A 23750-nucleotide genomic window follows, 5' to 3' on the forward strand; every position below is an offset into this window, starting at 1 on the left:
ATAGGGGTGAGGAGGGAAATGGTTTCAGGGGAGAAGCTCTGGGAAGGGCCTAAGGCTTTAAGTGGGGATGGAAGTTGTGTTGGACTTCTGGGATAGGACCACTCTCGCAGAGTTTATAGTTGTAGTAGTCAGATAATTGGTGAAGCCTTCTGCCAGGTGGCCACTGTGATTCATAACAACAGTTGTGAAACCTCTGTCTGCAGGTAAGATGCCACACAACCTCCTGCCGCTGTGCCTGTTGGCATTCTAGTCCCAGCACACATTGCCAGACAGCATTCCTCCCTCCCACCACCTGTATACTACTATACCTTCCCTTCCCCGCCACCTCCAGACTGCTGCTTCCATCACATGTGATAGTTGCATTCTGGCCTCAGCTGCCAGAATTGGCAGTCACGTGTGTGTGAGATGTGCTTGTTAATATGTATGAATGGTGTGGGTTTCTCTTTTGCTGATGAAAGCTGTGGCTGAAAGATTTTTGTGTCTTTTAATAGTGCCTGTCTGCAACTTGACATATCGCCTCTATGGTAAGAAGCTATTTGTCTTTTCCTACATTGCTGATATCACCACTTACTAATAAAACACTGACTGCACAAAAGAGAGCAATCAATAAGAATAATTCATAGTGTTCACCTGCCATCGTCATGTAGGAACCTCTACAAGGAATTGAGCATTATAACTGCACTATCACAATACATATATCTAGTAATGAAATTAATCATAAATAATAAATCACAAGTTGAGAATATCAACAATGCTAGAAGAAAGAATGATCTTTATCACCCATTATTAAAATTTTAATCATTCACCCGATAACATAAAATGTCTGACAGATAGCAAAGCAAATTTTAAGTCTAACCTAAAATTATTTTTCCTTAGCATCTCATCCTATTACATGGAAGAATTTCTATTCAAAACTGGCACCCTGGAAAAATGGAAAAGAAGAGAGAACTAGTTTTTAAGAGTAGTTGCATGAGAGGGCTAAAAAGTATCGTGTTCATTAATGTTAACACTAATCATTCAAATGAAAGAAATTTCTGTATGGAATAATACATAAAATACAGGAAAGGCAACTACTCACCAAAGGCTGACAGATGTGTGGCACACAAAAGCACTCAACAGAATACTGTATTTATACTAGCTTTCAATCTCTGGCTCTTTCTCTAGCAAATGTACATGCAATCACATTCACACACACAACCACTTGGACATCCAAATGCTCATACTCACTTGCATATTGACTGTTGATTACTGAAGGCAGTAGCCTGGGTAGATGGAGGTGGGGAATGATGCACAGGGTGAGGATGGGATAGCGCAATAGTGTGAGTCAGCCTTTTGATAGTTGAATCAGCAACTGCACAACAAGATGAATGGAGTTCAGAAGGTAGAGCATACAACAGGTACATAGAGGAAGGGGAGGAAAGGAGATAAAGGGGGACAGAAGAGAAAAAGGGTGAGAGGTGGAAAAGAGAGTAAGGAGGACAGGAGCTCTCTCCGCCTTTTCAACTCCTCTCCCTTTCTCTCTTCCCTCCCTGTCTCCCTCTTTATCTCCTTTCCTCTTCCTCCCCTCCCTCTTATATGCTATATTCTCTGAACTCCTTCCATCTTGTCGTGCAGTCATTAGTTCATCTGTAGAAAGATCTGTTTCACACAATCTAACTACCTCTTCCTTGCCTAATGCATCCTTCCATGCCCTTTCACCACACTCATTTACCCAAGCAGCTGCATGTATATGTGTGTGTGTGTGTGTGTGTGTGTGTGTGTGTGTGTGTGTGTGTGTGTGTTATATAAAAATGTGACTTACCGAACGAAAGTGCCGAATCATTCAAATGATCCATGGAACCTGTAACTTCCTAACTAATTTGTGATACTCTTCTTGGGTTTGCACTGGACCTTCAAGTCAAGCTGATACAATATTCAGATAGTCCACCTGGAGTCATATTCAGATGAGGTGCTGCTGTTGCTGAGACTAAGCAACAGAAGCGTCTTGCCTGGAGATATCACCAGGTGGACTGTCAAAATATTGTGTTGATTTGAAGATAAGGCTGCAAACCAGACAAGAGTATCGTAATTTTTGCTGATGAGACAGTTCTATCGTTAGTGAAAGTGAGTAAGGATTACAGGACTTTCAGAAGGGAAGGGACAGTCTAGTGAGCACAGAATACGGATTCAGAGTAAACTAAAGAAAGATGAAAGTACTGAGAAGTACAGCAGAAATTCAATTAGTGACAGAATTAATAAAGAAATTTTAGTCCATGAACTAGACGAAGTGAAGGAATTCTGCTGTCTTGGAGGCAAAATAACAAATGACGAATTAAGCAAACAAGACATATGAAGCTAGTTAAAGTGGGCAAAGAGAACAATCCTAGCCTAAGTCTACTAGTATCAAACACTGCCGTTAATTTGGGAAAGAAATTTCTATTAATGTACGAGGTCTGTTCAAAAAATTGAAGAACATTTGTAATTTCACACCATTGGTGTATTGGAGTGAAATGCAGTTAGCATCCCTGCATATTCCTGTGTTTAATACATAATTGCTGGAAGTTTCATTGTTGTATGTTCGTTAATCATTGTTCAGTGCTTTACTGAGTAGAACGTTATGTCGCACACATTGGGAATTTTGAGATGGCAGAGTTAGAGGAGCAACAACTCTGCATTACATTTGGTGTAAAACTCAAGAAAACCTATACAGACACACACCAAATGATGCAGGAAACCTACAGTGACGAGTGCTTACCCTAAGCCCTACTCGGTGTTATGAATGGTTCACATGGTTCAAAAATGGCTGGACAGAAGTTAAGCATCACTCTCATTCAGGACACGCTTCGAAGTCTACTGATGATGCTCACCTCTGGAACACCAATGAAATAGTGTATGCCAATTGAACACTGATTGTCCGAGGTACTACAGAAGAACGTAAAAATTCAGTTGCATTGTGTCATGAAATCATGACACAGATTTTCGAATGCATCATATTGCCACCAAGTTTGTCCCATGGCTCATGAGTCAAGACCAGAAAGACCATCATCTCACAATCATGGAAAAGCTTTTGGAACACGTACATGAGAATGAGATGTTTCCTAAGAGAATCAGAACTGGTGCTGAGATGTGGGTCTATGTTTATGATGTTGATACCAAGGTTCAGTCTTCACAGTTGGTTGGGAAGGTTCATCAAGGCCAAAACAAAAGCTCGTCAGGTCAGGTCAAATGTCAAAGCCATGCTGCCAATAGTTTCTTTGACTTTGAAAGACTAGTTGATCATGAATTTGTGCCAAAGACACAGACTGTTAATTAAAGGTAATATAGGGACATGTTGTGATGGCTGTGAGAAAATGTGAGAAGGAAACGGCCTGAAATGTGACAAGACAATTCATGGCTCTTGCATCACGATAATGCACACGCATGTTCATCTCTGTTGGTGCATGACTATTGCGCAAAAAACGAAATTACTGTGTTGCCTCGTCCTCCTTACTCTCCAGGCCTGGTCGCTATGGACTTTTTATTATTTCCAAAATTGAAAACTCTGTTGAAACGACAAAGATTTGCAACAATAGATGAGATAAAAGAAAATTAGCAGACATCACTTCACACGATCCAGCAAGAGGGGTACCAAGACCACTTCTGCAAGTGGAAATGGCATTGGAAGCAGCATTTCAAATGTGAAGGAGAGTACTTTGAAGGGGACAATGCACAATAAGTGAAAGGTAAGCACAGAAAAATTTTGTGGACAAAGTTCCGGAATTTCTGAACAAACCACATACACCTGGAGCACAACATTGTATGTAAGTGAATCATAGACCATGGGAAAACTGGAAACAATGTGAATAATAGCCTTTGAGACATTGTATGACTTGAGAATGCTGAAAATTAACTGGATTGATGAGAAATGAAGGGGGTTCTCCACAAACCAATGACCAAAGGAATATGTGGAACACTAATCATAAGAAAGGACAGTATGATAGCACATATCTAGAGACATCACACAATAGCTTTCATGATACTAAAGGAAGCCTTAGAGGGAAAAATTGTGAAGAAGTTACCAATGGAGAGAAATTGTATTGAGCTGCTTCAGGTCATTCAGAAGACTGATATTTTGTTCCACAACAAATATTGTACCAGTATACAGTTTTCACTATAAAAATAAACTATAACTTTGGCTTCATTTACAGCAATGTATTAATAGCTTTGATACATATAACATGATTTATAATTTCTGAAATTGTTTCAGGTCAATTGCAAAAAGTCTAGGGATGTTAAAAAAGCAAAATAAAGGCCCTGATACAAGATACATTAATTATTATACAGGGCCAGAAGAGGACATGACGACAATAGTTTTGAGTTTATCAGAGTATGGAGGTGGAAATATAACAATGGAAAAAGATGAAGCAACAGGATTAGTGATGATATGTATAAATAATCCTCAGAAAAGAAATGCTTTTAGTGGTAAGAATGCTGATACCAGTGAAATCTTGGATAATTATTCTTAGCACCATTTTGCAGCCCATATTTGTAGCTAAATAAAACCTCAAACACCTATTTTACAATAGTAAAATAAAACCTTCGAGAAAAAAGATAGGACAAAATAATTATCAGCTCAATGAGCAGGACAAGATGATTTATCATGCCTGATAAATTAAGCATTTCTAGGTTATAGGATTTCTCCATTTGTTTAAAAAATGGACATGATAGACAGCAAAAGTGTGTAGGCTCCTCAAGCTTAAATAAGAAGGCTAGCTAGGGCCCAGAGATTAACAGCAGGCTAGGTGCCATATTTAAAAAAAGTCAAGAGCACATCTACCTTATGACTTTTGCAGCAATTACAAACTGTTACCCATAGCTTTTTGAGGAGTGTACCAACTGACATTGGCAATGTAATGAAAACTGTAAGCAGTGTCCTGCACTGCACAAACTGCTTTCCGGGTATGATATCAATTCTAACAACTTGTACTGATGACGCATTTGTGATATGCATACGACTAAATCCAAGCACACTAAATAGTCCAACTTTAATCTTATTTGCAACAATATTGTACTCTGAAATCAGCTTATGATGTTCTATAGTTCCATTTCAAGACTTAATAAGTAAAAGAAAGAACATGTCTTTTTTATGAAGTTTTATATTTTTCATAGCAGACACGGACTTTACAATATTGTGGAAAGTAGTAATAAAATGGTGGAGTAGTTAATTTCTTCCAAACCTATTTGAAGTACAATAGCTGAACAAATGTGAACTGTCCCCTAACAATGGCAAACACTTTCAGTTACTAAGTGAGATGCAGGCAAAGTATCTCAATCCTTTATCATGAAAGGATCATCATCTAAATATGACCTATTTCTCATGTTCTCCTTTAGTTTACTTTAAGTTGCACTTGCAATTAGATTGTGGTTGCTAGAGATTACCTGTTTCATTCTTCTTGCAGGCAAAATGATGGTTGAGCTCCATAATGCAGTTACTGAAATTGAGAAATGGAAAACTGGAAAAGGGCTCATCCTGTATGGTGCAGAAGGGCATTTTTGTTCTGGCGGAGACCTCAGCTTTGCTCGAGAAAATTGTAATTCTCATGCAGGATTTCAGATGGCAACAATTATGACAAATACTCTCCACAGGCTACACAACCTGCCAATCATAACAGTTGCAGTAATAGAAGGAGCAGGTCCGAATCAAACAGAAATCAAATATCATATCGAATTATTTCAGAATAACTTTTGCACTTCTAATTAAAACTGTAGGTATTCTGTGATATATTTAGTAAATATGAAAAAAAAAAGTATCATAATTATTACACCCACAAAGCTGCTGCTTTATGATTGGTAACTTACACTAAAAAAATGAGGTAATTGGAGCTATCCTAATGGCTTAATTTCTCCTCACACCTTTGCTGCTTCATATGCGTTATTTTCGGGCCTTAAAATGGAGTCATCACATGTAATGAGCTTACTCAGCACACCTTTGGCAGCGATTTCCATAGTTTAATGGCAACAGTCCCAAGTACAACAATATATTGTATTTTGATGTCTTATATAAGGTGAATTTGGGTGAGATACAAGTCAAATGTCTGCACTCAGCTAAATATGAGTCAAGAATCAATTAAAAACAATATAGGTGATTGTTAAACTGTTAACCATGAATCTGTGGTGCATATGTTCACCCTGCCCTGTCCCCTACAAAGAAGCCTGGAAGCAAGTTACATACCAGTACATGTAACATAGCCCAACACTGTATTTTCACCTCTGTACAAAATGAAATTCTTTTCATGTTACAAAAATGATATTTTGTCTGTGAAATATGCACAAATTTCATTATTTTCAGAAACATAATTACAGAAACATCATAATCTTTCATTTCAGATTTGCAGATGAAGCTGTAATGCAATAATTTTGAATGTACAGATTGCTTATGTGCAAATATATTAAAAAACAACCTTCAGCAAATAGTTCAGTTGTGTTTTGCCTTACTAATGGCACACTAGATACCCTCAGCTGCACACCATACTGTGGTTTGCAGAGTAAATATGTAGACGTAAGCAAGTTGAATATTTACAAATCCAACCAGATTAATACTTATCCGGACATTAACTTTCTAGGTGCCTTGGGTGGAGGTGCAGAACTAGCAGCAGCCTGTGACTTTCGTCTTGCAAGTAAAGGTGCAGCTGGAATAGGATTTGTTCATGGCCGCATGGGAATTATTCCAGCCTGGGGTGGAGTTACATGGCTTGCAGATGTTGTAGGGTGTCACAAGGCCCTTGACTTAATCTCGTCTTCACAAATAGTGACTCCATCTAAAGGCATACAGATTGGAATAATAGATGCCATTATCAGTGATGATAATCCACTAGATGATGCAAGAGAATGGTTAAAGGCACGAACACGAAGTGATCCTGAAGTTATTCATGCAATGAAGGCAGCAATCAGAAATGCTAGAGAGTTGGCATACAAAACTTCACTTCCAGTTGAAAGAAGAATTTTTGCTCCATTGTGGGGAGGACCAGCAAATAAGCTTGCTCTCCAAAGAAATGTGAAACACAAACTGTAAGATTAAGAACTGCTTCACAGTATTACACTTCGCTACGAAACTATGCAACAGTTTTGATGCTTGTTTTGTTTTTGTGACACCCATGTGTGTATTGTTACCAGATAAATTAAGTTTAAGTATACGAAGGCTTAATGATAGTACCATTAGAAAAGATAACCTAACTAAAAAGTTATTAAGCTTACACTTTTTCTCTCTGTTTTGGTGCCAAAAACTTTCGTACTGTTCTTTGCACATACTATTTTACACTGTATGAAAATAATATTCTTTAATCTGTTATTTAGTACACTCCCACAATTCATTTTGAAGATATATTACATAAATGTAAAAGGATATTTATCTCATTCTTTATCATTTCACTTTGTTTTCCTCTTTGTTAGAATGGATTGTTATACAACTACATCATTAATATATCCTAAACATACTTGTAATTAATACAGGTCACATAACAGATAACAGTTTTTATTTATTTAGTTTCACAATGGCACTGGCACTTTTTGTTTTGCCTTTTTTTCTTTTTTAAAAAAGGAGCTATTACATAGCACTGACATATTTCAACAAATATTTGCATTCCTTAAAATAATGAGTATTTCAGTTTGTACAATAACAAAACGTTAAGAGAAGGAAAACTACGGTAGCACATACACTGTAAAAACTGAATGGTAATTGGTACAGCAGTCAACACAAGGGTTTGAAACACTATGGCATAAGTAATCCTTGGTCTTGAGGTTCTTCAGTTCTATTCAGTAATGCTACAGAAAGTCTAATTTGTCTAAGCTTTCAGATTTTGCATGAAAATAAGAACAATGTCAAACACATCAGTAAGACACTTAACTGTGCACTACGAATCTGATTAAAGCGAAAAGTGTTTTTTGTACTATGACTCACTGCAAGAACTCAGCTGTATCAAAGAACCTCGAGACCAAGTATTAACATAGTTAAATGCAACACCTTACAGGATATGACTTGGGTGCAACACTTACACTTTTACTCTTAAATCAAATGACTAGTGAAATCCTTGTAAGAACTTTCTAGTGTGTAGTCGGAAATCACCGATACGTAGATTTTAAAATTCACTTAATGCTGAATACGAAGCAAGAGGAAGAGATGGTAAATTTTACTTTGTGGGTGTAAAATTTTTTGGAAAAAAAAAAGAGCTGTTTCTATTTTAAGTTCTTTAAATCCCACCACTGCAAGCAGTATGGGAAGAAATAGGATCTTAAAAGCATATTATAGATCTTCCTAGCAATATGATACTGAATTAAAGTCCTGTTGTGTGTTGATAAATAAATGAGATGAAACCCAGGGATGGGGGATGTATCTGACATAAGCAATGATAAGATAAAGCTTACAGTGTGTAGGGTATCATTATTATACACCAAAGAAGCACATTGTTTTCTTTTTGTAATAAAGGACAGTATTCATCCGAAAAATATGGAATAAATTTCCACTTTCTTATTTTCAAACAGGGCATTATCTTTAGGAAATATAAAGAAACCCATTCATTTATAAAGTCTTTAATAATTATATATATAAATATATATATGTATATATTTATAACATGGTCATTTCATTTATTTTTTACATTACATGTATTATTGGACTGACTAGTTTCAATTCAGTGTTTCATTATGAACAAGCAGACTGTTAAAATTTATAAATATTATGGGTAAATTATTCTAATTTATAAATGAATTCTTTTCCAAATTTGCAATTTATCTTAACATAACATTATTATGATCTCCAAACCACTTGTAGTCATATATTCGAGATTAAAATGGCACACAATTTTGTAGAACTTGTGCCATAACTGAGGGGGAAAAAATAATCATTTAACTTCATGTAAATTTTCAGGATTATACATTCAGTGGTTTTGACACCAATTTCAAGCTTTGACTGGACTGAATAAAATATCTAAATTTGGATTCTTAAAAGAGACCAAACAGTTGAAAAGTTTTGTTTATAAAAAAAAAGGGAAATTAAAAATGGAAGGTCAAAAACAACTATATAAGCAGAAAACTGTACAACAGATAAATATAATCTGTCCAACAACAACATATGATAATAACTGATGTATTCCTAAGTCTGATAAAAACATTTATAAATCTGGAATTAGTGAGGTAAAAAGAGAACTGGAAATGTGAAAATATGAGAGGAAAGTTGAATACAGTGGATACTCGATTATCCGACCCTCATTTATACGGATTTGTGATATCTGGATTGTCAACCATGAGCAAATATCTCTGTACTGTCTAGTCTGTACACTATCCACCTGCAGTGAGCACAGCAGACCAACAGCAGGAAATGTAAGAAGACGATATAGAACAAAATGTAGAGCTTTCGAATGGTTCGAATTACAGTGTGATACTGTGAGTTCACTATGATTAAAACAAATTCGTGATGTAGCAGCAATGAAGAGAAAAAACGGTTTGCTTCAAATGATAGTTGCCAAATATTTTTAAAGAAATTAGATACAGTGACTGTCTGATGTGATTTTGTTAGGTATTTCATGTTTAAGGTTACAGTATTTTAGTAATTTTAAGAAAATATGTACGTGTGTATGAAAACTTGTCTATAATCTCCCACCAAACATTGATGTTTTGTTGATTTTAGTAAGTTTAATTTGTTTTTATTGTTCTGAATGAACAAATAATATTATGTATTAAACCTAGAAAGATAACCATGTGACAGTGTACCTAAAAGATAAGAATGTGCAGGTGATATAGGTTATCATTCTAAGAATTAATAATACAAAAATCTTTTTTCTTCGTAAATTCAAGTATCCAGATTTTCGATTAGCCAAATTACTTACAACAACAATTAGTTCGGTTAACTGAGTCTCCACTGTACTTATATTCCAGAAGAAAGTGACTCTTGTGGGAATCAAAGTGAAAAGAGGTGGAAATGAATTGCTTTGAGGTAAAGAAAAAGTTGAGGTAGGTACTAAGCAACAAACCTGAGAAACAGCACATATTCGGTGGGACTGTTGTTGTGGACGGGATTACCTTTGCCTGTCTGTACTGCTACCAAAAGAAGTAGTTGCTGGAGCCCACATAAAAACAGCAATTTTACAGCTTAAGACATGATAATAGCAACGAATCAGATGAAATGAACTTAGGATTTCACGGAGTGGTCCCATTAAGAAAAGTACATCTGGTTTCTACAGCTTGTGGTTTAAATGCTATACAACATAAACAATGCCATTGCAATGTGAAATACAAACATGGAATGCACGAAAAATGATGCTAACTGGTAAATATATATGAATTTTGAAAATACTAGTACAGTTAACCAGACATATTTCAATTAAACTTTAAAAAAAATTGTTTATGAGAATTTTTGGTTAAAAAGTGTAGCTCCATTCACAATTTTTTAAATAACTTTTCATAATGTGCTGCTGCAAAGATAATTTGGATGGTTTTCAAATGAGGAATTAATTTTGCACTTTTTTTATTTGGCAGAAACTGTCCCATAAGACTGCCTCACACCACATGAAATGAACTAAAAGTTTTCTTGTTAAGTGCTATGGAAAATGGCAACTTTTACAGTATTTAAAAAATATTCTCTTTGGATTCTGAATAACTGATTACACAGCTAGTATAGTTTCCTTCCAGCAGAATCCTCTGGACTTCTTCCAGTCACACTTGTCATCTAGGTGTAATTTTACATTAACACTTTTCCAAAATAAAATGCTAAGCCTCTGCAAAACACCATTTAGCTAAAACAACACACATACAAAAATAATTACAATTTAATTATTTAAATCCCTATTCCTACGTATTTTGTACTTTCCTGCAGGCTGGATTCTAACCTGCATCCCTACAGTCCATTTCACACTCAACGAGGTAGATTCTACAACACACATCAGAACAGAGACCTGCAGTTAACAGAGAATACACTCATCACCATATGCAAGGCACAATGGCATTTCTTAATTTCTTAAACATACACATCCACCATCTTTTTACATAGCTATCTTCTGAACCAATTTAACAGAAATATAAAGTTACATGGCTAACTAATAAGGACTGGGCTGGAGGTTTCTAATGTATTTTGGTTACTGGAAAGGTTGTTGAACATGATGAAATTTTCAACAACATGCTGCACAAACAGAAATTTAGTAAAATTTCACTTGATGTTTCGAGCACATGAATACAAAGCTCTCCAGATAATGTAGGTTTGATATCAGCAAAATTATTTTTTAAGGATATCACAGGAAACAACAGAGAAACAAAGCAATGCTCCACATTCTATAACTACAACTTCAGATGACATCAGAAACAAATTAAGAATTATACTGGACTAGCAGCACCACACATTAAGTCATGAGCTCAAAATTGTTTGAATTTAACGACGCTGTTAAAAAAGATACACCACGTATTTAACCGGCAATACTTACAAAGCTACAAAGTCTTTTCAAGCAGAAAATTGGTGATGTCAATAATGACCACATACATCATAAAAATGTTTAAGTGGTAGAACTGTCATGACTTGTAATTTCTAGGAAGTGTATGATTTACTCTTACTTCAATGAGGACTTTTTGTTATTAATTGCTGTTTAAAAATCTCTGCAAAGGAACATGATTATGTTCTATGCTAAGTGGAAAATAATTGAATCTGTGAAAATAAGTTGAGGAAATAATTGTACGGTGAGCACATTGCTTGCTTTCCTTGTAACTACATAACAATAAACGAATCATTGTAAAAATTCTTGAACAAACATCAACGGAAGATAGTCTTTAATGGCATTTAACTCTTCTCCATTTTTTCCTTTAAGCTCAATTAACATTGGAGAAAGGAAAGAATTGCTGAAAGTCTATGTATTTGAAATGTTAGTTAGCACTATCAAATCTGGCAATTACGTATGATATACACAAGACTAGGCACTATGAGGTAGGGAAAAAACAGGGAGGGCACAGACAAATAGAATTTATCAGTGTAGCTAAAGCAGAGTAAAAGAAGTGGAGGTACATAGTTTAAAAACGACAACTGACAGAATCTTCTGAATTAGATGAGTGTTGGTACAATAAAATACTCTTTCAAAGAAATAAAAGAAATGCAATATTATATTTCAAGTGATTGTGGCTGCACCTGATAAGGAGTATACTACACTGACAATGCAGTGCAAACTGTTCCCACTACTATGCTAAATGATTGGAATGGTTTCCCTGTAGTAAAAACTGATTAAATAAAATATTACAACATAGTTGCATACTGCCATCTCATTCAGCAAAAAGCTGAACAAGGATAAATATACACAAGAAAATGAAAAACATCACGCTTTCTATACTACTAACAATATCATTCTTCTAACAGATGGTTTTTATGAACTCTGTAACTGCAAGCCTACTGCCATGTATTCCAAACAATAAAATACTGTCATACAAAAATAGCGGACATATACAGATATATGTAAATATGTATCAAATATTAGTTTAAAATTTATTTCTAAGAATAAGTACACTCCATTATGTAAGTAAAAACGTAACTTTATATTTAAGAGAGGTAATATTCCATGTGCTTACAAACAGGCTATCTGTTTTAAATGCTAATTTTAAATAATTAAAACTGGGAAGTTGGTGGAGTAACAGTGCATTCTACAACTACTTTGGTTCAGATAACACAGAATTCTACATAAATGTAATAAATTACATTTGGTTAGCTTTAAACAATATATACAAGCAGCACAATCAATATAGTCATACCAAAAGTCAGCAGAGGGAAGGGAATATGGCATTAAATAATGAAACTGTTAACATATCAATCAAAAATGTTAAAACAACACAAGAAATGAACTAAGTCTTTTCAGAATTACAGGCTACTTAATAAGCAAAATAGCTGCTATCTTTTGTGCTGCAAGAGGCAGTAGATCTTATGCTGAAGGCTTCAGATCTTGGAGAGGTGATTGCAGATATCACATAACTACTAATGCCTGCATTCATAGTGTCAAATCATAAAATGATAAGTTACGAGGCTCTTCACACTTTTGTTTGTTTAGCGTAACCAACTCACTATTAATGAACTCATTATTTTTAAAAAGAAACTTCTGTAATATACTTCCATGTGCTGCTTGTAAAGGCTTAAAGCTTTCACATTCCTATAATTTTTTCAACAACTATTCAAAATTAAAATTCACAAAGTATCTACATATACAGTGTTTGCCAGAACAGATAAAAGGCAAAGAGTATTAGGAGGAGCAACAGATGTACTGCTGAGAAACCAATAGTAAGGAATGAAATTTAAGCTGAAAAAAATATTGTGCCTGAGACGAAAACAAAAGACATAGGAATAAAACAGGGTGCATAATGAATCATCTGTACATAAAATAATGGAAAGGCAACCACTCACCTGTAGTGGATTGATGCATGGACCACAGAAACACATAATGATAAGCAAGACTCTTGCCATGGCCATGGGAGAGGAGGAGATTGCTGTTTTAATGTCTCATTGACAATGGGGTCATTACAGGTGGAGAACAAGTTTGTTATGCGTTTCGGTGCTCCACACATTGATCTGTTATAGGTGAAAGGTTGCCTTTCCCTTATTCTACATATTGCGCCATCAAGGAATTTTCAGTTACTGAATCATCTACACAATTATTCTACTCAGTAAACTGAGGCCGTATCACAGATTATAAAATCGACTTCAGGATCGAATAAATGACAGCATGATCTTTCAGATGCCTTCAAAAGTTCTAAGGACAAATGTTTTATGTAATATTGATCAGAGACTGGTCAGTATTGTGCTCGCATCTTTTTTCCCAAATGAAGCATACATCATCATTTGAAATATTTCATATTTCTCAAATGTGTAGAATGGTAATCCTGAATTCATACAGCACATACAGTATATCTAAACGTTTATAGAAAGGCAGTTGTAAGATATTTCCCTCACATAAACTTACTATAAAATAAAGGGAAATTTCAGTTCTCAGCAATATTCTGTATCTCTCTCTAATCAAGACTCATATCACTATTTCATAAATCATTGGCAAACTGTTGTATCCAGTGACTTTAGTTAATGCATGTGTCATTTAGTTACTGGATTTTGCAAGTGTGTTGGGTAAAAAGAGAAAGAGTGTTGTGAGAGGGAAAATTATTTTTACATCCACTGCTCTTATGCAAGATATAGAAACTATCAAGATTTCAAAACAATTTCATTTTTAATAACAGTGACTGTTGTTTGTATGCTGTGACCCAAATTAAGTCCTGATTAATTTCTGGGGCAGAAACGGTTAAAATGGAATGAAAATGTTAACAACTGAGTAACTGAGAAGATTGTATAAACAATACAGGCAAAAATTACCCAACAATGGCAAGCAAGCTGATCAGCACAACACTATTACAATTTTTAGTAAAATACTTGTTATATAAAAATATTAATTTAAGGTACTTTAATTCTCTTAGAAGCAGCTAGAGTACCAACCGGTTATGCAAATTATGAAAGAATTGACACAAAAATTTGTCTCATGTACAAGAAATGGTAGCACAGATTTGATCTAACATATTGGCTGTCATCTTGACTGATGAGTTTAAATATACCACAATGCTCAGATAAAAAGTATCTTGGTTCATTGCTTCAACACATCTCAGCCTTTATTATTAGGATGTTATCCCTTTGTATGGCAATGACAGTGAAATGTTATACAAAATATTCCTACAAACTCACTCCTAGTTGGCTTTAAAAAATACTGTTTCAGAGCAGAATTACTGTGCACCTTCAAAAACAGGAGAGGGTGGGAAGTGTAATCTAAAACAATCAACTACGTCACTCTATACCCCTACTGCAGGAATACAAAACCTATATATTTCCATTTTGTTTTAGAAACACAAGTAAAAATAATTACAAAACTGACACATAACGGAAATACGCAGAATTAAAACATCACAAATGACTAGTAAACAGATAAGATAAAAAAAAAATCCAGACTGAAAATATTATGCATTGCCAGCCAGTGCTCTTGCAGCTTCCTCAAGAGTTGAATAACACGTGGATATGTATGCAAGATAAACAACAGTGTCACAAACAAAGATAATGATGGTGGCAGTAGAGACAGTGGATGATGCCATCCCTGCTATTGTTGTTGTTGTTGCTGTTGTTGGGGTGCTGTAGGTGACTGCTGTTGCTGTAGTTGGGATTGCTGCTGTTGCGGTTGCTGCTGTGGCTGGGGCTGCTGTGGCTGGGGCTGCTGTTGTTGTTGCTGCTGGAAAGCTTGGTTGAAGCGAGGTAGTGGTACAGGTTTGTTTGAAACATCCTCTGATGATTCAAGGAGTGATGCCATCATTTCAGAGGAAGTGCTGGCAGACCCAGATGCTCCTGTTATGTCCAGAGATGTTGCTGCAGATTCCATTAGATGTAAAAATTGGGAAGAAATATTTGGGTCAGGGACAAGGAGGCCCTCTGAGCCTGATTCACCTACAGAGAGCAATCGATGCAGTTCTTCTTGCACACCACCAGTACTTTCATCCACTATGTCTTCAGATAATGAAGCTGATGTCGATGGTATTAGGCTGAGATATGGCGAGAAATCCATCGTCCCCTCTGATTGTGAGAGAGAACTTGGTGAAGGATACTCCATTTTTACACCACTTCCATGTTCAAATGACTTAAACTGAGATGATGGTGGGTATGGAGGTGGTGGAGGGACTGGATGCTGGTGACCATAAACCAATTCTGTCAATAGTTCAGTAGTACGGGAATCTTCTGATACTTGTGGTCTGTGGTGCACTGTCACTGCAGATCTCTCACCTGATGCCATAGCTGTCGTTTCTGATTTCAGCAGAATTGAACTGCTCCTTGAAGGCGAATGCTGGAGAATTTCCTCAATAGATGGTGTTTTTAGTGGATCATCTTCCACATCTTCCTCCAACATCAGTATATCCTTTGTCTCTTCTACTTCACAAAACGATGAAGATGGACCAGGTATTGTAGAAGACTCTCCTTCAAACTCTAAACTTGTAGATACAGTGGCTTTTGATGTCGAGGGTCTAGGGCTTACAACAGATGATTTTCGAGATATCTCAGCAGCAGCGGCAGCAGCAGCGCGAACTCTTTTACCTCTGCCCCTCGTCACGGGCCCTGCTGCTGCACCATGGTGACTCTTTTTGATATGACGCACCAGATGATCCTTCCGGCCGAATCTCTGGGGACAGAACTGGCACAAAAAATCTCTCTTCCCAGTGTGGACTACTAAATGTCTACGGACATCCTTACGAGTGAAGAATTTACGGTCACAATGGTCACAACGATACTTTTTATCTGAAGGGTTTTTGACAGTTCTTGATCCAGCATGCACTTTAAGATGGTAAACAATTTCTTCTTTGTTGGCAAACACTTTTCCACACATTTTGCATTCCAAATTTCCTTCTTCAGCTGCATGCACAGCAACATGCTTCCGGAAACTCAGAAATGAACTGTATTCTTTCCCACAACCCTCTCTTTCACATCTAAAAGTTTTCTTCACTGGGCTATGAACTTTCACATGGTTCTTCAGATGATCTTTGCGATGGAAAGTTCTTTCACATACTGTACACCTATACCTTCTCTCATCAGAATGTATAAGAACATGTCGCACAAGCTTAAACTTTGAAGAAAATGCCTTTTTACACTGTGAGCATTCAAATGGTCTCTCTCCAGTGTGAGAATACATATGCTGGCTCAGTTTACCTGGGCTGCCAAATGCTTTCAAACATACATGGCACACATGTCGGCCAGGTGATGGCCCCATCCTAGACCTTTTTCTTTCTGCAGATGAGGTGCCACCACTTTCACTACTGCCATTGCCACCACCGACAACGCCTCCACCACTGGCTGCAGCACTTCCGCTACCTTCACTTCCACCACTACGACTAGATGCTGCTCTCTGAAGATTTTCTTCATTCTTTGCATCCTTCTTACTTCTTCCCGAAGACTTCCTAGAACTGCTACTAGTTCTCATCAAACGTTGTCCCTCCAAAATACTACCACTTGCTTCCATGGCTGTGTCGCCGCTTCTAAGAGTATGTCGTGATGTGCTAGGTGTAGACATTTCTGTGGTAGTACTAAGAGGGATGTTAATTTGTGCCTCAGCAACTGGAAGGTGCTCTTCTTGTAACACTTCATCTCCTCGATGTACTGTGGAGAGAGAGGTACCTGGAACTGCCCCATCGCTACTATCATCTCGGGAAGACATGACGGCGGGAGTCGGGAGCCCGCGCCTAGTGCTGGAACGACCACCCGTCGCCAGAGCCTTGGTCAGGGTGGCGCAACGGTTGCACACCTGGCGTGTGCCCACCAGTCGTCGATGGCACCTCCGACAAGTGGCTGGTGGAGCACCCCTGGCTGGGGGCCGGGGCCGCAGCTGCCGTGAACTCCCGTGCTCTTCACGGGTTTCTGTCAGTGTAAAAACAAAAAAATGGCATTGATTACTGTTACAGACAGATTGTTATCCCAACTATTATCAATTTCATGATGACTGATCCCTATCTTCAGGCCCCTCACTGGCCTCATCACATGATCATCACCGTCTTGCAACTCTCAGAAATGTCTACTTTTATTTTGTAAGTGTTATATCTTGGTTGAAAAGTGGGCAATATAGGCAGAAGTATTTACCAGAAAGCATGCTTCTTTAGAGCATTACTTTTTCTTGAAAGTTTCAACTTTGAAGAGGTACAGAAGCCAGACTATAGTTTTCGGGAACATTCTCCAGTGCATAGGTCAAAGATCATTCTCTATTTACTGGCACATTTTCATTGTTTTGTGAGTAGCCATTTCATCACAACAATGTCAAATGCAAGTCACTAAGATTGAGCTTACCATCACATTTCAAGGAGGACTAAACATGGCCGTAAAGCTTGGACTTTTGTTGCTTACGTCTCATATCATTACTAATAAACAGCCCCTATGTGAAGTAAGAGTGAGTAAAACAGTTCCTATAGGAACTGCAATTTATGTGAGGATCACCACAGTTGCCACACAAATGCCATGTCACTACTATTTTGTGTGAGAAGTGCCTATTGCATCAGCAGAGATTGATTACACTGTTTCATACATGACAAAATGGAATACCTATAGCTGTCCTTCTGTCCTTTCAATGTTATTTATTATATGGGTACCAGTTTTGGTGATTCAATACACTACCTTCAGGCCTTAATTGACGCATATTGGGTTTACTCCAAGTGTATACATAATTCCATCAATGGCCAACATCTATGAACTGTGCAGACTGTAACAATAATGATGTGTTTCCAAGCATCAACTACCAACTTTCCCTCCAGGGATCCCAATTTGAGTTCCTGAAGCATCTCTGTAATACTTGTGTGTTGCTCGAAACTACCAGTAACAAATTTAGCAGCCCACCTCTGAATTGCTTCAGTCTCTTCCTTTAATCGCGTGGAAAGGTCACAATAGTGTCCTATATGCGGTCTCCTTTACAGATGAACCACACTTTCCTGAAATTTTCCCAATAAACTGAAGTCAACTATTTGACTTCCCTACCTCAATCCTTGTATGCTTGTTCCATTTCATATCACTTTGCAACATTATGCCCATATATTCAGACGATTCAACTGTGTTAAGCAGGACACTGCTAATGCTGTATCTGTTCATAATGGGTTTGTCTTTCCTACTCATCTACATTAAAACATTCATTTATGTACATTTACAGCTAGCCACCATTTATCACACCATCTAGAAATTTTGTCTAAATCATCTTGTATCATCCTACAGTCACTTATCTTCGACACCTTTCTGTACACCATAGCATCACCAGCAAAGAGCCGCAAATTGCTGCCCACCCAATCTGCCAGATCATTTATGGATGTAGAAATTACAGACATCCAATCACATATTTCTGTGGGGCACTCCTGACAATATCATTGTCTCTGATGAACACTCGCCGTCAAGAGCAACATACTGGGTTCTATTACTTAAGAAGTCTCCAAACCAGTCACATATGTGGGAACCTATTCCATATGCTTGTACCTTTGTTAACAGTATGCACTGAGGCACCATGTCAAATGCTTTTCAGAAATGCAGAAATATGGAATCTTACAATATTAAGAAGGAAAGCTGTTACCATATAGCAGAGATGCCGAGTCATAGATAGGCACAACAAAAAGACTCTCACAATTATAGCTTTCAGTGTTAAGGCCTTTGTCAACAATACGCACGCGCGCGCGCGCGCGCGCGCGCGCGCGCCCACACACACACACACACACACACACACACACACACACACACACACACACACACACACACACACAAATGCAAACACAACTCACACGACTGCAGTTTCAGGCAACTGAACCCATCCTGGATTTTCCACTGTTTGAAACATGGAATCTGCTTGTTGCCCCTTATCCATAGTTTGCAGTGTACCACGTGAGAAAAGGTTAAGCCGAGTTTCACGTGAGTGATGTTTTCTGAAACCACGGTTTTCAGTCTCTGTGAAAGTTATTACAATCAAACTCAAAATATGTTCTAGAATTCGAAGGATATTGCGCTGTAATTTTGTGGGTCCGTTCTTTTACCTTTCTTATAGACAGGAGTCACACACTTTTTTCCAGTTACTTGGAACATTCACTGGGACATTGTGCTGGGCAAGAGATTTGCGATAAATGCAAGATAAGTAAGGGACCAATGGGACAGAGTACTCTTTATAAAACTGAACTGAGATTCCACCCAGAGCTGTAACTTATTTGTCTTCAATTCTTTCAGTTGTTTCTCTACAGAAGGGATGCTTGTTACTATATTGTCCATATAGGCCTCTGTGCAATAGTCAAACAATATTTGTATGATTCTCCTGCATGAACAATTTCTTAAACTTGGAATTTAAAGCTTTGGTTTCTGTCTTCCTATCTTCAACTGCCACAACAGACTGGTCAACAAGTAACTGGACAGAAGCCTTCGATCCGCTTTGCAATTTTACACAGGAACAAAATTTTTCTCAACCCCTCCCGTAGCACCCAAACTATCCTCTTGATGAATGTTCCATGACTTGCTAAATACCTCAGAGCTTTCATACTTCGGGTTTTAGCCAGCTCTTTGCCCCCAAGAGTAACTTGAGCTAGAGAACTTTCTTGCAGGCCAGTAAATTCAGGAAGTTTGTTATGAATACTTCAACAATTTACCAATAAAATTTTGACAGTTGAAATGTCTTTACTCTGACCAGCGCCTGATGTCCCTATCTGCATGTCGACTGGTGGGTGATCATCAGAGTACGCCAAACAAACGCCCAGCCTATTAAAAAAAAAAAAAAAAAAAAAAACAACAACTCTTGTACACTTCACAAGCACCCTGCCATCCGAGTAGCTGCTTCATCCGTGTAATGCACCCCTGAACTATCAAGGGGAATCCCACAATTCCCCACCTAATAATGCAGGTCTAGAAATCTGCAGTCACAACTGTCACAGAGTTGACGAAGCCTTTGGTTTAGACCCTCCACTCAGCTTCACAGCCAAGGTCTCTGATCAACTCTGGTACAATGCTACAAACTGGAAGCTTTGGTTGCACCCCTCCTCCCCCCCCCATGCGAGACCAGCAATATTCACCACCTCCACTAGCTAACTGTATAAACTGAGAATGGCTGCAGAGCCCATGCAATAGGTGTTGTTGGTGGCGATGCCAGCCACAACGTGCACACAACTGCACCCTGCAATCCTGATAGCCAAAGGCAAGGCCGCCACCACATTTCAGATGAGACCCCCCCCCCAGCAGACATACCGAGTGCACATCATTGGCTCTCTTTCTAGCCCTGAATGCTATTTTCCTAAGAGACTCCAAAACACATTTAATGTTGGAGCTCCTGACAACTAGCGGGCTACCTGTCAACGAGTGCCTGCTCGGACCTGCTGATGGAACAGTCAGCTGTTCATTCGCAGGGCGACTAGGCAAGGCCAGGAGTCCAGCCTTCATAATGGTCATACTGGTTCTTTAGCTCGAGCAATGCAAACGCGTTTACATACCGCCACCCACTCTGTTCTGAAGGCGGATCTATCACATCGGGTACACTAGGAGATGCCTCAGCAGTAGAACCATTGGTTTAAACAAGCAACACATAAAGTGTCCCATGTGATGCACAAGATTCTCAGCCACCACTACACCCAAGTCAGCAGCTATGAAGGCTGCTGATTGTAGCCAAAACCACATCAACTGTTCACTAACTGCAGCCAGCTCTCCTGCATCTGCACCCTGTACACATGCATCCTACCCATCCTAGCATGACTAACTGTGATAGTGAACTATAAAAGCTGACAGATATCTAGATATGCAACTTGTTACACTTGTGACATGTCACTGTGTAACTGGCTGTTCAGAAGAAATGACAACTGAGCTACAGACTGCCTAAATTTACACTTACTAAATGTGAGATTAAACCTCTTAAATATAAAAACATGCGTGACATTTAGGCAATATATACTAATTTAAGCAATATATACTATTAAGAAATCACAGGAAAAGCTGCCCGGGAGATGTGTCACAGGTAACAGCTGGAGCAAGAATGACTGGCTAACTAGGTTGAACCAAATTGTCACTTTTCTTGAAAACAAACGAATAAGCAACTACTGCAATACTGACTGCCTGAATATACACTTACAAAACATGAGATTAAACTTCTTAAATACAAGAACACGCATGTTAAGCAATATATACTTTTCACACAGGAAAAGCTAAATACGTAATTCTATTGAATTGTCAACAGGTCCACTGCCATGCTAAGACAATGACCTCTTTGTGCATATCTATTTTAGAATCTGTGCATTACTTAATTAATTTCTCCTAAAGTTTGGGGAACACTTTGCAGAGTGGACTGGTAGAGTATCTCATTTATAGGCTACATCTTGTTCTCCTTCACACTCTCATTCTCAATAAAATTCACATACATTTAACACTTTGACAACCAACCTCAAGCATAACTCCAGCCACAACACTGTGTTCACAGAATCATGGCTGAGTATATCTCGGCCCATGATTTTCATAATGCACAAGGCACTTGTTGCTCAAAAACTGGACTCATTTTGTACGAGAACAATGTACAGACACTTCGCTACCCGACCCTTGGAAAGTGCTACTTTCTGTTATCAGCTGTTGGAATTACTTCGAAGTAAGAAGTAGTGATTGTAAGAGCTTACTTTTGTAACTGACTGAGCCATTGTCTGCTCACGTTGTCACAAGTTTCATTTATGTACTTGTTAAGTTTTGCAGTTTGCTGTAATTTCGCTACAAATATGTCACATTTGTTGAGTGAGCAAGAAATTTTGGAAATTCAAGAGGAAGAATTCAATGATTTTGGATCGGAGAGTGATATATGAGTGGGAACAGTCTGAAGAAGATTCTTATTCAGGTAATCTGTAGCCTGCGACAATTTTTTGTCACTAATATTATTGCTACAGATATTACTGCTGTTATTATAATTTAGTTCTGTTTTGTTACCTTAAGCTTATCTTTTTTACAGTGAATCTGGTGACAAAGCTGCATCCAAAGTGAGTTTCAAAGATTCGTTCAGCAAACAAGAGACAATTTACTGGAAAAATAAGCTGGTATTGTACTGATGGCAATTTACCTCTTTGCATGCCAGAATGCTTTAGACTTTCTCATACAAAGCAAATTACATGTGAAATAACTCAATAAGTCACCACAAACATTACTTTTTTTTTTAGGATAATTATGCTTTGTCATTATTATCATAAAATTTTTAATCTGTCTAAGAACTACAACGAATATAAAAAATAGACCTTGGAGCTTGGTCTTTTGTAATGGGTATTACCCTTTAAGATACATCAAATACAAATTTTCCAGAAATATTTAAATAATGGCATAAATGGCTTATTTTCTGTACTCAAAATTTTTCTTTGCGGCTGGACACCAAAGTGTTAATGGTGTTGAATTTACAGTGGACCACAGACAACCAAAAATGTGTAATTTTTTTTGTACACTGAACACAATATTCTCTCCAAAAATAATTCTTGCAATATGAATTACAGTGGCATGTATTTCAATACATCAGTGTTAGCAAATTCCTCTTAAGACCTGTCACTATATGGAAGCTCCATATTATTGTTTTCCAGCATTTAAATAATAAAATCCTTACTCCATTTCACAGGATTCACTGGATTTAATTCTCTCCACAGATAAAACATATTAATGTAACATGTGAAATCACATCATGCCACAGTCACACAACATCAACACTTTAAGTGCATAAAATAAGTGCATAAAAACAAAAGTATGCACAGGGCTTGCATTCACATTTCTAATCTCATTCACATGTTTCACAATAAGGTGGATGTCAACAACCTGTAGCTCACGATATTACAACAAAATAACTATCTGGAAAGCGATGAAACTTTGCCATTAAATAGATAGGACTTACACCTTTAAAGCATGCACACGGGATCATTCATGAAAGCACAGCCAGGCATCTGTGACTTTTCAAAAAAAAAAAATACTTCTGGGAAGCATGCTTTCAAGTAAATATTTTCAGTCTTTTCAACTAAAATACAATGTTCACATATGAAATAAAAGAGGAAACTTTCATGAACCTCAAGAGGTCTGACACACTGCTACTTAAAGCCAATAGTAAATCGTAATGATGTGGATATTAGTAAAGTTATTCTCTATTATTAGATCAAAGTATACTATAACAAATCATTATTGTGAATAGGCAGATAGTTTCTCAATGAATAAATCTTTTTTGGGTGTTATTACACAAAGTCTTGAAAGATGTCACTCTCCTGTACAAGGT

At 37.4% G+C, this 23750-nt stretch overlaps 2 protein-coding genes across 4 annotated transcripts in view; one reads left to right on the plus strand and one right to left on the minus strand.

The window, feature by feature from the left end:
- Positions 1-9580, plus strand: part of LOC126416725 (ethylmalonyl-CoA decarboxylase-like) — a 61470-nt gene extending 51890 nt beyond the window's left edge. For all 3 annotated transcript variants that reach the window (XM_050084540.1, XM_050084539.1, XM_050084541.1), the window contains 3 exons: positions 4226-4440; positions 5418-5651; positions 6582-9580. In XM_050084540.1, coding sequence (XP_049940497.1) covers positions 4248-4440; positions 5418-5651; positions 6582-7030 — 876 coding nt within the window. In that variant the 5' untranslated portion in view covers positions 4226-4247 and the 3' untranslated portion in view covers positions 7031-9580. The remainder of the gene's footprint in view (positions 1-4225; positions 4441-5417; positions 5652-6581) is intronic.
- A 4878-nt stretch (positions 9581-14458) lies between these two features.
- The window catches only part of LOC126416097 (zinc finger protein PLAG1-like), a 104584-nt gene continuing 95292 nt past the window's right edge, over positions 14459-23750 (minus strand). Inside the window, exon 6 of the mRNA XM_050083595.1 lies at positions 14459-17398. Within this exon, the coding sequence (XP_049939552.1) occupies positions 15102-17398 (2297 nt within the window). The 3' untranslated portion in view covers positions 14459-15101. The remainder of the gene's footprint in view (positions 17399-23750) is intronic.

The sequence above is a fragment of the Schistocerca serialis genome, chromosome 8 (assembly GCF_023864345.2).
Source record: "Schistocerca serialis cubense isolate TAMUIC-IGC-003099 chromosome 8, iqSchSeri2.2, whole genome shotgun sequence".
NCBI classification, from domain to species: domain Eukaryota; kingdom Metazoa; phylum Arthropoda; class Insecta; order Orthoptera; family Acrididae; genus Schistocerca; species Schistocerca serialis.